General features: G+C 39.1%; 1 protein-coding gene across 1 annotated transcript in view; it reads right to left on the bottom strand.

The window, feature by feature from the left end:
* Nucleotides 1-15,925, bottom strand: part of MCCC1 (methylcrotonyl-CoA carboxylase subunit 1) — a 63,204-nt gene that overhangs the window by 24,559 nt on the left and 22,720 nt on the right. Inside the window, exons 7-9 of the mRNA XM_060100070.1 lie at nucleotides 15,789-15,910; nucleotides 7,334-7,445; nucleotides 5,683-5,764 (exon numbers count right to left, since the gene is read on the bottom strand). Of these exons, the coding sequence (XP_059956053.1) occupies nucleotides 5,683-5,764; nucleotides 7,334-7,445; nucleotides 15,789-15,910 (316 nt within the window). The remainder of the gene's footprint in view (nucleotides 1-5,682; nucleotides 5,765-7,333; nucleotides 7,446-15,788; nucleotides 15,911-15,925) is intronic.

The following is a 15,925-nucleotide window of genomic DNA, read 5'->3' on the forward strand; positions in this document are numbered from 1 at the left end:
ACAGTTAAATATAAGTAGACACGGAAATTTTAAGAAAGAAAAAAAAATTCTAAAGATCAAACATACCATAAGAGAAGTGAAGAATGCCTTTGATGGACTTATCAGTAGACTGCACACAGCCAAGGAAAGAATCTCTGAGCTTGAGGATATGACAACAGAAACTTCCAAAATTAAAATCAAAGAGAAAAAAGACTGAAAAAAACAGAACATAATATCCAAGAACTGTGGAGAACTAGAAAAGGTGTAACATATGCATAATGGGAATACCATAAGATAAATAAAGGAACAAAAGCAGCATCTGAAGCAATAATGACTAAAAATTAATGTTGGACACTGAACCACTGATCCAGGGAGGTCAGAGAACACAAAGCAGGATAAATGCCAGAAAAACTACACCTAGGCAAACTATACCTACAGTATCATTTTCAAAGTACAGAAAATCAAAAATCCTGAAAGAACCCAAGGAAAAAAAACACACCTTACTTATAAAGGAGAAAAGATAAGAATTACATCTGACTTCTCCTCAGAAACCATGCAACCAAGAACAGCAGAGTGAACTATTTAAAGTGTTGTCTAAAAAAATCATCAAGGGCTTCCCTGGTGGCGCAGTGGTTAAGAATCCACCTGCCAATGCAGGGGACAGAGGTTCGAGCCCTGGTCCGGGAAGATCCCACATGCTGTGGAGCAACTAAGTCCGTGCACCACAACTACTGAGCCTGCACTCTAGAGCCCGCAAGCCACAACTACTGAAGCCTGCGTGCTTAGAGCCCGTGCTCTGCAATGAGAAGCCATCACAGTGAGAAGCCTGCGCATTGCAACGAAGAGTAGCCACCGCTCACTGCAACTAGAGAAAGCCCATGTGCAGCAACGAAGACCTAACGCAGCCAAAAATAAATAAATAAATAAATAAATTTCAAAAATCTATAAAGAAAGTCAGCCAAGTATTAAAAAAAACCCCATCAACCTAGAATTCTGTACCTTGTTAAGTTATCCTTCCAAAGTGAAGGAGAAATAAAGAATATCTTAGATTAACAAAAATTGAGAGAATTTATTGGTAGTAGACTTGCCCTGCAAGAAATGTTAAAATAAGTTCTTCATAGAGAAGGAAATGAAATAGGGTCAATAATCCAAGACGTAACAATCTTTAATGCTTACGCATCTGAAAACAGGGTGTCAAAATACATCAGGTAAAAACTGAGAACTGCAAGAATAAATAGATGAATCCACTAATCAATTGGAGACTTTAATACCCTTCTATTAGAAATGGATAAACTCAGCAGGCAGAGTATTAGTAAGGACATAGATGAACTCAATAGCACAGTCAATAAAATGGAATAGTTGACACCTATAGACTAATTCATACAACAACAGCAGATTACATATTGTCATACTTGCATGGAACAATCACCATGACAGACCACATTCAGGGTCATAAAAAAAGACCTTAACAAATTTAAAAGAATAGATAACATATAATGTCTGCTCTCAGACCACAATTAAACTAAAAATCAATAAATTGAACTAGAAATCATAACAGAAAGATAGCTGGAAAAAAATCCCCAAATACTTGCAGATTAAACAACACACTACTAAATAACACATGTGTCAAAGAAGAAATCTCAGAAGAAATCTAAAAATTGTTTAAACTAGATGAAAATGAGGATACAACTTTTCAAAATTTGTGAGATGCATAGAAAGCAGTACTTAGATGGCAAATTATAGCACTGAATCCATATATTTGAAGAGAAGAAAGATCTAAAATTAATCTAAGCTTCTATTTTAGGAAACTAAAAAAGGAAAAGCAAATTAATTCCAAGGTAAACAGAAGAAAAGAAATAATAGAGTAGAAATTCATGAAACTGAAGACAGAAAATAGAAAAAAAATCAACAAAACCAAAAGTTAGTTCTTTGAAAAGATCAATAAAAGTGATAAGCCTCTAGACAGGCTATCTAAGGAAAAAAGAGGACAGGGATTACTCATATCAGACATGAAGGAAGGAACATCACTACAGACCTTATGAACATTAAAAGGATAATAAAAGAATATTGTTAACAACATTATGCTCACAAATTTAATAACCTAGATGAAATGGGCCAATTCCTTGAAAGACACAATCTGCCAAAACTCACACAAGCAAAAAACAGACAATTTAAATAGGCCTATATCTATTAAAGAAACTGAAACAATCATTAATAACCTTCAAAACAGAAAGCAGCAGGCCCAGATTGGTTCACTGGTAAATTCTACCAAACACTGAATGCAGAATTTATACCAATTTTCTACAATCTCTTTCAGAAGACAGAATTTTTCCTAACTCATTCTATGAAGCCAGCATTACCTTAATACCAAAACCAAAGATGTTACAAGAAAACTACAGACCAATATCTCTTAAGAACACTGATGAAGTAATCCTCAAGAAAATATTAGCAAATCAAATCCAACAATGTATAAAAATCCCACCATGACCAGGTAGGATTTATCCCAGGTATGCAAGGCTGGTTCAACATTAGAAAATCAATTAATGCAATCTATCACATCAACAGGCTAAAGAAAAACCATGTGATCATATCAATAAATGCAGAAAAAGCATTTGATGAAATCTAGTACCCAATTATAATAAAATCGCTCAACAAACTAGGAACAGAGGGGAACTTCCTCAATTTGATAAAGAAGATTTACAAGACCCTATAGCTACCATCATACTTAATGGTGAGAAACTAGAAGCCTTCCTACTAAGATCAGAAATAAGGCAAGGATGTCCACTCTCACCACTTCTTTTCAACATCATACCAGAAGTCCTATCTAATACAGTAAGACAAGAAAAGGAAATAAATGGTATATGGATTGGGAAAGAAGAAATAAAACTGACTGTTCACAGATGACTTGATCATCTTTATAAAAAATTCAAAAAAGTTGACAAAAAATCCTCCTGGAACTAATAAGTGACCATATCATGGTTGCAGGATACAAGGTTAATATACAAAAGTCAATTGTTTTCCAACATACAAGCAAACAAGTTGAATTTGAAATTAAAAACACAATACTATTTACATTAGCACCCTCCCCCATGAAATAGGTATAAATCTAACAGAATATGTATAAGATCTATATGAGGAAACTATAAAATTCTGGTAAAAGAAGTCAAAGAAGAATTAACTAAATGGAGAAATATTCCATGCTAATGGGTAGGAAGACTCAACATTGTCAAGACGTCAGTTCTTCCCAACTTGTTATGTAGAGTCAATGCAACCCCAATCAAAATCCCAGCAAGTTATTTTGTGGATATCAAAAAATTGATTCTAACGGTTATACGGAGATGCAAAAGACCCGAATAACCAACTCAGTCTGACAAAATGACAAAATGGGAAGACTGACACTATCTGAATTCAAGACTTACTATAAAGCTACAGTAATCAAAACAGTGAAGTACCAGTGAGAGAACAAATAGATCAGTGGAAAAGAATAGAGAGTCCAGAAATAGACCCACAGAAATATAGACAACTGAGCTTTGACAAAGGAGCAAAGGCAATACAATGGAGAAAAAACAGTCTTTTCAAGAAACGGTGCTGGAACAACTGGGCAACTACATGCAAAAAAAAAAAAAAAAAAAAAGAATCTCAACACAGACCTTACAAAAATTAACTCAAAATGGTTCAAAGACCTAATTGTAAAACACAAAACCATAAAACTCCTAGAAGACAACACAGGAAAAAACCTAGTTGACCTTGAGCATGGTGATGTCCTTCTAGATACAACAGCAAAGGCATGATCCATGAAAAAAATAACTGATAAACTGGACTTCACTAAAATTAAAAACTTCTGCTTGGCGAAAGACAATGTCAACAGAATGCAAAAACTAGCCACAGACTGAAAGAAAATATTTGCAAAAGGTACATCTGATGAAGGACTGTTATCTAATATATAAAGAACCCTTAAAGCTCAACAATAAGAAAGCAAACAACCCAATTAAAAAATGCACAGGGCTTCCCTGGTGGCACAGTGGTTGAGAATCTGCCTGCCAATGCAGGGGACACGGGTTTGAGCCCTGGTCTGGGAAGATCCCACATGCCGCAGAGCAAATAGGCCCGTAAGCCACAACTACTGAGTCTGCACATCTGGAGCCTGTGCTCCACAACAAGAGAGGCCGTGACAGTGAGAGGCCAGTGCACTGTGATGAAGAGTGGCCCCCGCTCGCCGCAACTAGAGAAAGCCCTCGCACAGAAACAAAGACCCAACACAGCCAAAAATAAATAAATAAATTTAAAAAAAATGGGCAAAAGACCTGAAGATACCTGAGATACCACTACACACGTATTAGAATACCCATAATCTGGAACACTGACAATACCAAATGCTGGTGAGGATGTGGAGCAACAGGAACTCTCATACTCTGCTGGTGGAAATGCAAAATGGTACAGCCACTTTGGAACACTTCGGCAGTTTCTTATAAAACTAAACATACTCTTACCATGTGATCCAGCAATCATACTTCTTGGTATTTACCCAAATGAATTGAAGCTGTGTCTACACAAAACCCTGGACACAGATGTTTATAGTAGCTTTATTTATAATTACCAAACTTGGAGGCCCTTCAGTAGGTCAGAAGATAAGTAAACTGTGGTACATCCAGATAATGGAATATTATTCAACACTAAACAGAAATGAACTATCAAGCCATGAAAAGATATGGAGGAAACTTAAATACATATTACTAAGTGAAAGAAGCCATCCTGAAAAGGCTACATACTGTATGATTCCAACTATGTAACATTTTAGAAAAGACAAAACTATAGAAGCAATAAAAAGATCAGTGGTTGTCAGGGGTTAGAGGCAGGGAGGAATGAAGAGCATATTTAGGGCACTGAGACTATTCTGTAAGATATTACAATGGTGGACACATGTTGGACACGTGTCATTATATATTTCTCCAAACTCACAGAATGTACAACATCAAGAGCGAACCCTAATGTAAACTATGGACTCTGGGTGATAATGATGTGTCCATGTAGGTTCATCAGTTGTAACAAAAGCACTGCTCTGGTGCAGGATGTTGACAGTGGGGGAGGCTATGTTGCGGGGGGACAGGGGGTGTGAGAACTCTTTGAACTTGCTGCTCAGTTGTGCTGTGAACCTAAAACTGCTCTAAAACATTTAAGTTTACTAATTGTGAAAAATGCAAAAAAATAATTTTAGCAATTTTATTTCAAAATAAGATAGAAAATATCAAATAGCATTATACAGAATTAGGCTAAGTACTGTTTAGTGACGTTTTCCCCCCAATATACATGTTTATAAACATAAACACGTTTACATACTGGTTCTCAACGTAAAATGTACTTCTTTTTTTTTTTTTTTACCTGTACGTGGGCCTCTCACTGCTGTGGCCTCTCCCATTGCGGAGCACAGGCTCCGGACGTGCAGGCTCAGCGGCCATGGCTCACGGGCCCAGCCGTTCCAGGGCATGTGGGATCTTCCCGGACCGGGGCACGAACCCGTGTCCCCTGCATCAGCAGGCGGACTCTCAAACACCGCGCCACCAGGGAAGCCCAAAATGTACTTCTTAATGTGGATATAGTCAAAAAAGTTTGAAAGCCAATGATTTCAAAGCTGTATGTTTCGTCTGCCTTTCAAAACACAAATGAACTTTCCTCTTTCTCTGTTAGAAGCCAATCTTGACATACCTGCGCCAACATAATTTACAGCTTTAGCAGCTCTGACTGCAGCTTCTCCAAGCTTTTTTCTTACTTCAGGTTTAATACCAGGCTATGAAAAAATATTTGAAATAAATTTCCATTAGTACTTTGTTCTACTAGAAGTTTCCATTAAGATTCAATAGTACATTTCTATGTATCAAATATTGCATTAAAGAGATAATAAGGATAAATATCTAATGTTATACATTTCATCATGAAATACTGTCTTATACCACAGTTCAACTGTCCCTATACCAAAGTTTAATGATTCTGTTAGTAATTTCTATGAATTGCAGATATTACTTAGCATAATGACATATCTCTGTCCCTTGTACCTACAAAATAGCTATCTTTTCTTTTGTTTTTTTTTTTGGCCATACTGTGCAGCTTGCAGGATCTTAGATTCCCAACCAGAGATGGAACCCAGGCCCACAACAGTGAAAGCACTTAGTCCTAACCACTGGACCATCACAGAATTCCCCAAAATAACTTTCATGATCATATGCCCACTTAAAATTATATATATTAATACAAAAACTTTGAATAATCTCTATTTGTTTCAAGATGATAAAGCAATCTGGGTCATATGCCCAATAATTATCTTGGAATAATGGTAAACGTTGAGATTGCAAGTTAATAAGAAAGGTCCAGGGACTTCCCTGGCGGTCCAGTGGTTAAGATTTCACACTTCCACTGCAGGGGGTGCAGGGAAATAGATCCCGCGTGCCTTGCATGGCACGGCCAAAAAAAAAAAAAAAGTTCATAAAATGTATATCAATAAGTAGGCAAAGCCTTTTAACATTGTTAAATGGTGCTCTACAGATTTTTATTTAAGCAATCACTGCTTGAAAATAAGGCTTTATTGAAATTATTGTTGACATTTACTTCAGACGGTATAATATACTCTGCAACAGAAATTGAATTTTGAATACAGTATGAGAATAACTAACTGATTAATCAGAAACCTTAGATATCTGATCTTTTAGAAATACATATTGAAAAAAACATGCATATAACTTTGGACAAGAGGCCTACGGCAGTAGCAGATTCCAAAGAAATGTAAATCTGAAAATAGGTAATCCTAGGAGTAGGTCTTGACCCGGGTGACAACCTGAGTCAATCAAGAGGTAGACTCAGATGTCAACAATTATAAGGGGGCAAAAGTGGCCAAATAAGAGCAAACCCAAATCTCTCCTCTATACAACATAACCTTTAAGTTGGGAAGATGACTAATATATTTTAGGAACATCTGAAACACCAGTTAAAAGAATGTTCTTCATAAAAAAATACATTCAATTAACAAGACCATTCCATTCTTCAAACACGCTAGTTAATTACAATTTAAAATCTGCATGGAAACGGTAGCTGTTCACTGTAAGTCAGATACTACTTGGATCAGAGCAGATTTTCCCAGATACCATCCAGAAGGATCATGGTCTTAGTGCGCCCTCAGTATGGTAGCCCCAGAATATCAACCCTTCCTCATCCCCAACACTGCAGTGAGGCTGTATTACTACTGGGGAATGGTTGTTCAGCAGGACTTTGGGGGAATACTAGCTTCACAGATTTCTGACCCAAAAGTCAGTGACTGAGATTTACAATATAGAGAAGTTGACAAATTTCTTTACAAGATCCTTACCCCTGGGGCCTCCTCAATGATCTTCTGATGTCTCCTCTGTACACTACAGTCTCTTTCAAACAAGTACACAGCATTGCCATGGTGGTCACCAAACACCTGGACTTCCACATGCCTATTTAAAAACCCAATGAGAAGTTTCCATTTGTAGGTTGAACATTCAAGAAAAAAAAATTATATATATGAAATGAGTGAGAGATAAGAAAAGACAGAAAACACTGGAGACCATATTTATGACCTCACAGTAGGGGCAAGTCACAAGTACAAACTGCCAAGGAAAAGACTGACAAATTTTTTTTTTTTTTTTTTTTTGCTGTACGCAGGCCTCTCACTGCTGTGGCCTCTCCCGTTGCGGAGCACAGGCTCCGGACACACAGGCTCCGCGGCCATGGCTCGCGGGCCCAGCCGCTCCGCGGCATGTGGGATCTTCCGGGATCGGGGCACAAACCCGTGTCCCCTGCATCGGCAGGCGGACTCTCAACCACTGCGCCACCAGGGAAGCCCAAGACTGACAAATTTGAATACATCAGAATTATAAGTTATAGTCACAATTCATGTATCCTCAAAAAGTCAATGAAAACATATTTTTATGATCAGGGGATTTTAAAAAAGCAACCCTTACAGTCAGATTTTATAAACTAAGGCAGACTGGAAATTAAAATGGCTCATCCATAGAAAGGTTAAGAAATAAATTTATATGGATCATTCGTTTTTAAAGAATATACCAACATTAAATCATAAAAAACAAAATAAGGGGGCCTCCCTGGTGGCGCAAGTGGTTAAGAGTCCGCCTGCCGATGCAGGGGATACGGGTTCGTGCCCCGGTCTGGGAGGATCCCATATGCCGCGGAGTGGCTGGGCCCGTGAGCCGTGGCCGCTGGGCCTGCGCGTCCGGAGCCTGTGCTCCGCAACGGGAGAGGCCACAACAGTGAGAGGCCCACATACCGCAAAAAGAAAAAAAAAAAAAAAAAAAAAAAAACAAAATAAGGAACTTTAATGTTGAGTATAAAATAGTAAAATTATCAGAAATCATATTAAGAGTAAATGCAGGACTTCCCTGGTGGCGCACTGGTTAAGAATCCGCCTGCCAATGCAGGGGACATAGGTTCGAGCCCTGGTCCAGGAAGATGCCACATACCATGGAGCAACTAAGCCCATGTGCCACAACTACTGAGCCTGCTCTCTAGAGCCCGTGCGCCACAACTACTGAGCCCTCACGCCACAACTACTGAAGCCTGCGTGCCTAGAGCCCGTGCTCCACAACAAGAGAAGCCACCGCAATGAGAAGCCTGCTCACTGCAACTAGAGAAAAGCCCGTGTGCAGCAACGAAGACCCAACACAGCCTAAATAAATAAATAAATAACTTTATTTTAAAAAAAGAGAGAAAAAGAGTAAATGCACGTAACACTTAAGAAAATAAGGGTAACACAGACCATTTGGTGAACATGAAAGCATTCTTCTCAGGAGATTCATTTTGATATGTTCACACTGTACTTCACCTCACACATTCACCACCATAATACAGAAATGAGTGACCAGCAAACATTTTTTTCTGTTGAGTTTAAAATAAAAATTGTCAAACATAGAAGAAATTTTTTAAAAACCCAGAAAGTCTTATAAATGTACTATTTCAGCACAGTGGCTCATTTCTCTTCCTTTCTGTTTACCTCATGAAACACTTCATTAAACCACTTGGAAGATTTTTTTTCTTGATATATCATTTCTACTGAATGTTCCATTTAAAAATTTCCCAACTTGTCCAACATATTCTCTTGACAAAATAATAGGAGCTGATTTCTTCCTTTTGGATGTGCTTCCTTGATCTTTCCTCCTATTTTTATTTACCCTTAAGCTACTAACACCAAACACATTCTTGCTATTATTATTTTGAATAAACTTATCTGTGAGATCAATTAAGAATAAAAAACCAAGAGATTTTATTTTGCCTTTGTTTATTCTTTCTCTATCGCTCTTCCTTTCTTTGAAGAGATCCAAGTTTCTGACTTGCATCATTTTCCTTCTCCCTGAAGAACTTAACCACTTCTTGTAAAACAAGTCTACCAGTGACAAATTCCCTCAATTTTTGCTTGTCTTAGGAAGTCCTTATTTCTCCTTCAAGTGTGAAGGATAATTTCACTGGATGCAGAATTTATAGGTTGATTTTTTTTCTTTCAACCCTTTATAAATATTTTACTCCACTCTATTCTTTTTTTTTCTTGAAAATATGTAGTGTTTATTTTAACAGTCCACTCTATTCTTAAGTCTGATGTGTTATTTTTTTTTTAATTTGTTCACGACCCACTATTCTTTTTTTTTTAACTTCTTTATTGGAGTATAATTGCTTTACAATGGTGTGTAGGTTTCTGTTGTATAACAAAGTGAATCAGCTATACATATACATATATCCCCATATCTCCTCCCTCTTGCTTCTCTGTCCCACGCTCCCTATCCCACCCCTCTAGGTGGTCACAAAGCACTGAGCTGATCTCCCTGTGCTATGTGGCTGCTTCCTACTAGCTATGTCTGATGTACTTCTTATCCTTGCTCCTCTGTAGATAAGGTGTTTTTCCTTTGTAGCTTTTTTCAAGACTTTTTTTGTCTTTGGTTTCCTGCAGTTTTAATATGATTCAAAAATTTTTTGACATTTATCCTGCTTTTGGTATACCCTGAACTTCCTGGTTCTATAATTTGGTGTATGTCATTAATTTTGGAAATATCTTGGCCATTATTACTTCAAATATTTCTCCCGCCTCTTTCTTTCTTCCCCTTGTAGTATTCAAATGATGCATATATTACACCTTTTAAAATTGTCCCACAATTCTCAGATATTCTGTTCTGTTTGTTTTCATTATTTCTCTTTGCATTTCAATTTGGGAAATTTCCACTGACATAAGTTCAAGGTCGCTATTTCTTTTCTCAGCTGTGTCCAGTCTACGCTGAGTCCATCAAATGCATTCCTCCTTTCTGTTACAATGTTTTTGATTTCTGGCATTTTCTTTTGATTTTTTTTCTTAGAGTTTCCATCTCTCTGCTTACATTACCCATATGTTCTTGCATGTCACCTACTGCTCCATTAGGGCCCTTAACATATTAGTTACTTTAAATTCTACACCTGATAATTCCAAAATCTGTGTCATATTTCAGTCCAGTTCTGATGCTTGCTTTTTCTCTTCAGACCATGCTTTTCTTGTCTTTTAGCACGCCCTGTAATATTTTTTTGGTTAAATGCCAGGCATAATATGTCACAGAACAGGAACTGAGGTGAATAAAACTTTCATGTGAGATTTTATGTTAGCCTGGCTAGGAGGCAGGCTGTGTTTAATGTCTGCAGTAGCTACAGGTGCCAGAGGCTTCAGTTCCCTCTAGTGTCCTTGTTTTGTTTTTTCTCCTTTTGTCCTTTTGTCTAAGAACTCCTTAATCAGAGTCTGTGTCTTGCAGCTCTTTTGGTTGCAATCTGGTTATTATACAGGGGCCCTGGTGACATGGCAGTAGGGTGTGGGCGAGGGAAAGCACTCTATAATCTTAGGATTAAATCTCGGTCTTTCAGTGGGTCTGTGTCCCTGTGTGCCTCAGAAGTGTTTCTTAGCTTTTTTTTTTTTTCTTCCCTTACGTGAAACAGGAAGACTAGAGTTGGCTAACTGCCCTTCCCCCGGGACAGAAAAGGCTCTGGCAAAGTTTCCCTTAGAGTGCTGGCCTTTGGTAGGGAGAACAGACAGCTCTGGGCCTATTTCAGAATGGTTTCTTTTTTCCTCCTCCTGCCCCAAAATGTGAGGGATTTTTTCTTGGATTTTCACTTTGAGAACTTGGTGGTGTCCTTGGAAGAAAAACCTATGAAAATTTGGGGTTCCCCCTAAAACTGGGCCCTCACCATCAAGCTAGTCCACACGCAGCCTCTAGTAATTTGTCAAAATTCCCATATAAGTGTCCCTATCAGTTTATGGCTCCCGCAGCTTCTGCTCCAGGTTAGCTGATCTTGGTTGTGATTTGCTGTCTTCACTTGCTTGCCCAGATTTCAGGGTGGTGGTTTGCCTTGTGGCCTCAGTTCTCTGATGGGTCTAAAATTCATTGATTTTTATTTTGTTCAGATTTTTTACTTGCTTTTTGGGTGTGAGTAACAACTTCTATGCTCTTTGCATGTTGGAGCTGAGCTGTTTGTTTTTCAAATTCCAATTGTAAAACTTTACCATGTCCACTGACTCTCCCTTATCCTTTAGCTGCTCCAGGGAAGGAGGCACTAGAGCAGGAACTCTAGGTTCTGAAGTGAACATACGGGGGCCACACCAGGAGCACAACATAGCTCTTTTCTGACTTCTCAGAAGTTGGAAACACTTTTCCTTTGGTTGTTTACAAGGGAAGCTCATCGAGGATCTGTGCTCTGTTAGGATTTCTGCGGTTGTCAAATCACTCTTGTTATTTTCCTTTTTCTGATGATCCTTTTCTGTGTTGCTTTACCTAACTTAGAGATTCTGGAGCACAGTGTCTGAGAACCAAGAAGTACATCAAATCCCAGTCACTCCAATTCAGCCACTGCTGGGGTCTGGCTAGATAGACAGATGCAGCTGGTTTCTAGTAGGAATGCCTTGATATTTTCTAAGACTTCTAAAGTTTTTATTTTCCTATTCACAGTTTTTTTAAATAGATTTTATTTATTTATTTATTTATTTATTGGCTGCGTTGGGTCTTCGTTGCTGTGCATGGGCTTTTCTCTAGTTGCGGCGAGCAGGGGCTACCCTTCGTTGAGGTGCGTGGGTTTCTCATTGTGGTGGCTTCTCTTGTTGTGGAGCACGGGCTCTAGGAGTGCAGGCTTCAGTAGTTGTGGCACGTGGGCTCAGTAGTTGTGGCTCGTGGGCTCTAGAGTGCAGGCTCAGTAGTTGTGGCACACGGGCTTAGTTGCTCCGCGGCATGTGGGATCTTCCCGGACCAGGGCTTGAACCCATGTCCCGTGCATTGGCAGGCGGATTCTTCACCACTGTGCCACCAGGGAAGCCCTATGGCATTGGCTTTGACAAATATTTGCCTCCTAGAAGCTTTATGAGTAAGATGAAGAGACGTGCAGTAGCCAGTCTTCCACTGGACAGAGCAGGAGTGGCCTGCGTGGCTGCCAGGGTTTGGCCCAGAGGAGACTCCATAACCCTCTGGAAACATCTCCCCCTCTCTCAACTGTCTTTAAAAACCTTCACAAAACTTTCCCTCACCTGCTGTGTTACAAAGCTCTAACTAAAATAGACCTCCCTATAGGTTCTACCCAAAGGTTAAAAAAAAAAAAAAAGTCCCATTCGTTTTTCACATAAAAACAGTGCAATTGAGAAATGCAAATCAAAACTACAATGAGGCATCACTTCACCCCGGTCAGAACGGCCATCACCAAAAAATCCACAAACAGTAACTGCTAGAGAAGGTGTGGAGGAAAGGGAGCCCTCCCGCACTGTTGGTGGGAATGTAAACTGGCACAACCACTATGGAGAACAGCATGGAGGCTCCCCAAGAAGCTAAAAATGGAGCTACCATACAATCCAGCAATCCCACTCTTGGGCATATATCCAGAGAAAAACATGGTTCAAAAGGATACATGCACCCCAGTGTTCACTGTAGTGCTGTTTACAATAGCCAGGACATGGAAGCAACCCAAATGTCCATCAACAGACGAATGGACAAAGAAGATGCGGTACATGTATCAATGGAATATCACTCAGCCACCAAAAAGAACGAAACAATGCCATCTGCAGCAACATGGATGAAACCAGGGACCATCATACTAAGTGAAGTCAGACAGAGAAAGACAAATATCATATGATATGACTCATATGCAGAATCTGCTTGACCCAAAAGGCTGGGGAGGTGAAGCCTCTTAAGCAGGAGCCATTGTTTCCTTTCAAAGCAGGGGATGGAGGGATCCGCTGAGAACCGAGAAGAGAGGGCCCTCACAACCCCTGGCCTCTGCTTCCTCTGTGGCTGCCCCAGCCAGCTTTCCTCATCTCATCTGTTCCTTTTCTCGTCCAAAGTCACATGCAGGACCCATTACATAATTTATGGATCCATTGCAAAGTGAAAATGCAGGGCCCCTTTTAAAATGTTATTAAGAATTTTAAGATGCCTCCACGGGGTATTAAACCAAATATGGACCCTTCTGCGCTCAGGGCCCTGTGCAACTGCCCAGGTCACATGCCTGGGAAATGGGTCCTGGTCTCATGATTCATGTGTGTGTTAGGTCAGGAGCTGGATCTGAGTCTTCTGCTGATGAAGGTGCTATACAAGGTCAGTTACTGGAGGCCCTGGAGCAGCCAGAAAGGCAGCGGCAGGCAGACGTGATTCTGAGAACTGGTCGATACTTCACCTTCTGGCCCTGCTTCTCCATCTGTAACAGGGATCATGATACCCTCCCACATTTTTAATCCCTCTAGAATGTGCACTGAATATGAAGTGAGGAAGGAATCTGATTTTTTTTAAATTCTCTAAAATCGTACACTTTGAAGACTGTTATCTATCCCAACCTTTCAGATAAGCTCAATAGTTCTGATCAGATTTATTATATAATACATCTTGATTTCTACTTTTCTCAGTTATCAGCACCACCTTGACAATCTTCTGGTACTCCATTAACTCAACAGATAATTATTTAGTAGAATATAAAATAGTGATTATCATGATATTGAAATGTTATTACTAGAAAACACAGAAGAGAAATATGTAGAAATGCTAATACTTATATCAGGAGAATGAGCTTATGACTGACTTGGTTTTCCAAGTTTGTAATGTATTCATATTATTTCTATATTTAAAAAAATATTACTGATGCCTATCATGAAGAAAATAATGCCAGGTAATATATATGGGAAAATAAAAAGAAAGAAACTACCAGGTCCTTGATTCCCAGAAGCTTCCCAGGTATTGAGAGTATAAATTACAATGTGAGGTAATATTTAGCTAACATTTCGCAAGTAAAGAATCTACATCTTCAAAAATGTTGCAGGCATTGAGTTACAGTCACTGAAATAGCTAGCTGATGTCTCCACGACAATTTTAACTCAAGAGTACGCCAATGTGGATAGTTAGCCTATCCTTTTCTGAAAGCTACTGTGGAAAGGAACCTTCAATTTACCTTAGAACTTCCTCCATTTTTGCCTTATTTCCCACTAATAGGTGGCATACATTGTGCTCTCCTAATCAACTGGCCTATTTTGAGATTGACTTTTTTGTTTTTTTTTAACTATCACATTCTAAATGAATTTAATTACTGTGTCATGCTCAGGGACAGTTCTAAGTTTTGTAGGGCTTGAAACAAAAACAATTTGGGAGCCCAGTTTAAGGTGAGTACAAAATTGGGTACAGGATCTTCAAAGAGGTTCATGCAAGAGAAGGGCCTGAAGCTTTAGTTCATTACCTTCAAGGTAAATCTCTCTCTGGTCATGGTCCCCAAATGAATTTTTCTCTATAAAGTCACTTGACTTACAGGTTTATATATATGTATGTGTGTGTGTGTGTGTGTGTGTGTGTGTGTCTGTATTTAACACAAAATCTATGAAGCAAGAAGCTTTTATAATCAATATCTTATTTTAAGCAATACACATGAAAATAAAATTCCTGATAATAAAATAAATTAGAAATCCACATAGTATCTGCTATAGTGGTACCCAGAGAAGCAGTTCGGTGTGGTCACTTAGAGTGTGAATTCTGGAGTCAAACTGCCTGGATTCAAATCCCAGCTTCACCACTTCCCAGCTGGGAGACGTCAGGCAAGTCAGATGACCACTCTGTTGCTCAGTATTTTCACCTGAAAAATGGGAACAGGGTCTACCAAATGGGATTGTTGCAGGAATTAGACTAGAAATAGAAGGATAGCAAGATTATTACTTAGTATATGTAAAATACTTAGAACCTGGAACATGGTTAAGTGCAATATAAGGGTGAGCTATTAGTATATTTGTTAACATATCACTTACAATTCAATTTGGCTAACTATTACCATTTTCTGAGCATCTCAAATGATGCTTTATCTGTAAGATAAAGCTAGTTTCTTACAAGAATTTTTTTTTATTTTGAAAAGACTCTAAATTCCATCAACAAGAAATGAACTGAGGACTTCCTTGGTGGCACAGCGGTTAAGAATCTGCCTGCCGGTGCAGGGGACACGGGTTCGATCGCTGGTCCGGGAAGATCTCACATGCCACAGAGCAACTATGCCCATGCGCCACAACTACTGAGCCTGAGTTCTGGAGCCCGCAAGCCACAACTACTGAGCCCATGTGCCACAACTACTGAAGCCCAGACGCCTAGAGCCCGTGCTCCGCAACAAGAGAAGCCACTGCAACGAGAAGCCCGCGCACCACAACGAAGAATAGCCCCCGCTCGCTGCAACTAGAGAAAGCCCACGCACAGCAACGAAGACCCAACGTAGACAAAAATTAATTAATTAATTAATTTAAAAATTTTTGAGTCAGAAAAAAAAGCTGAACCCACCTTGGTGTGTCCACAAACTTCTCAATCAGCATCGCATCATCATTGAAAGACTTCTTAGCTTCTCTCCGCGCTGATTCTAACTGCTCTTGAAATTCTTTTTCGGATCTAATGATCCTCATACCCTAAAATGGAAAGAC

The sequence above is a fragment of the Mesoplodon densirostris genome, chromosome 5 (assembly GCF_025265405.1).
Source record: "Mesoplodon densirostris isolate mMesDen1 chromosome 5, mMesDen1 primary haplotype, whole genome shotgun sequence".
Taxonomy (NCBI): domain Eukaryota; kingdom Metazoa; phylum Chordata; class Mammalia; order Artiodactyla; family Ziphiidae; genus Mesoplodon; species Mesoplodon densirostris.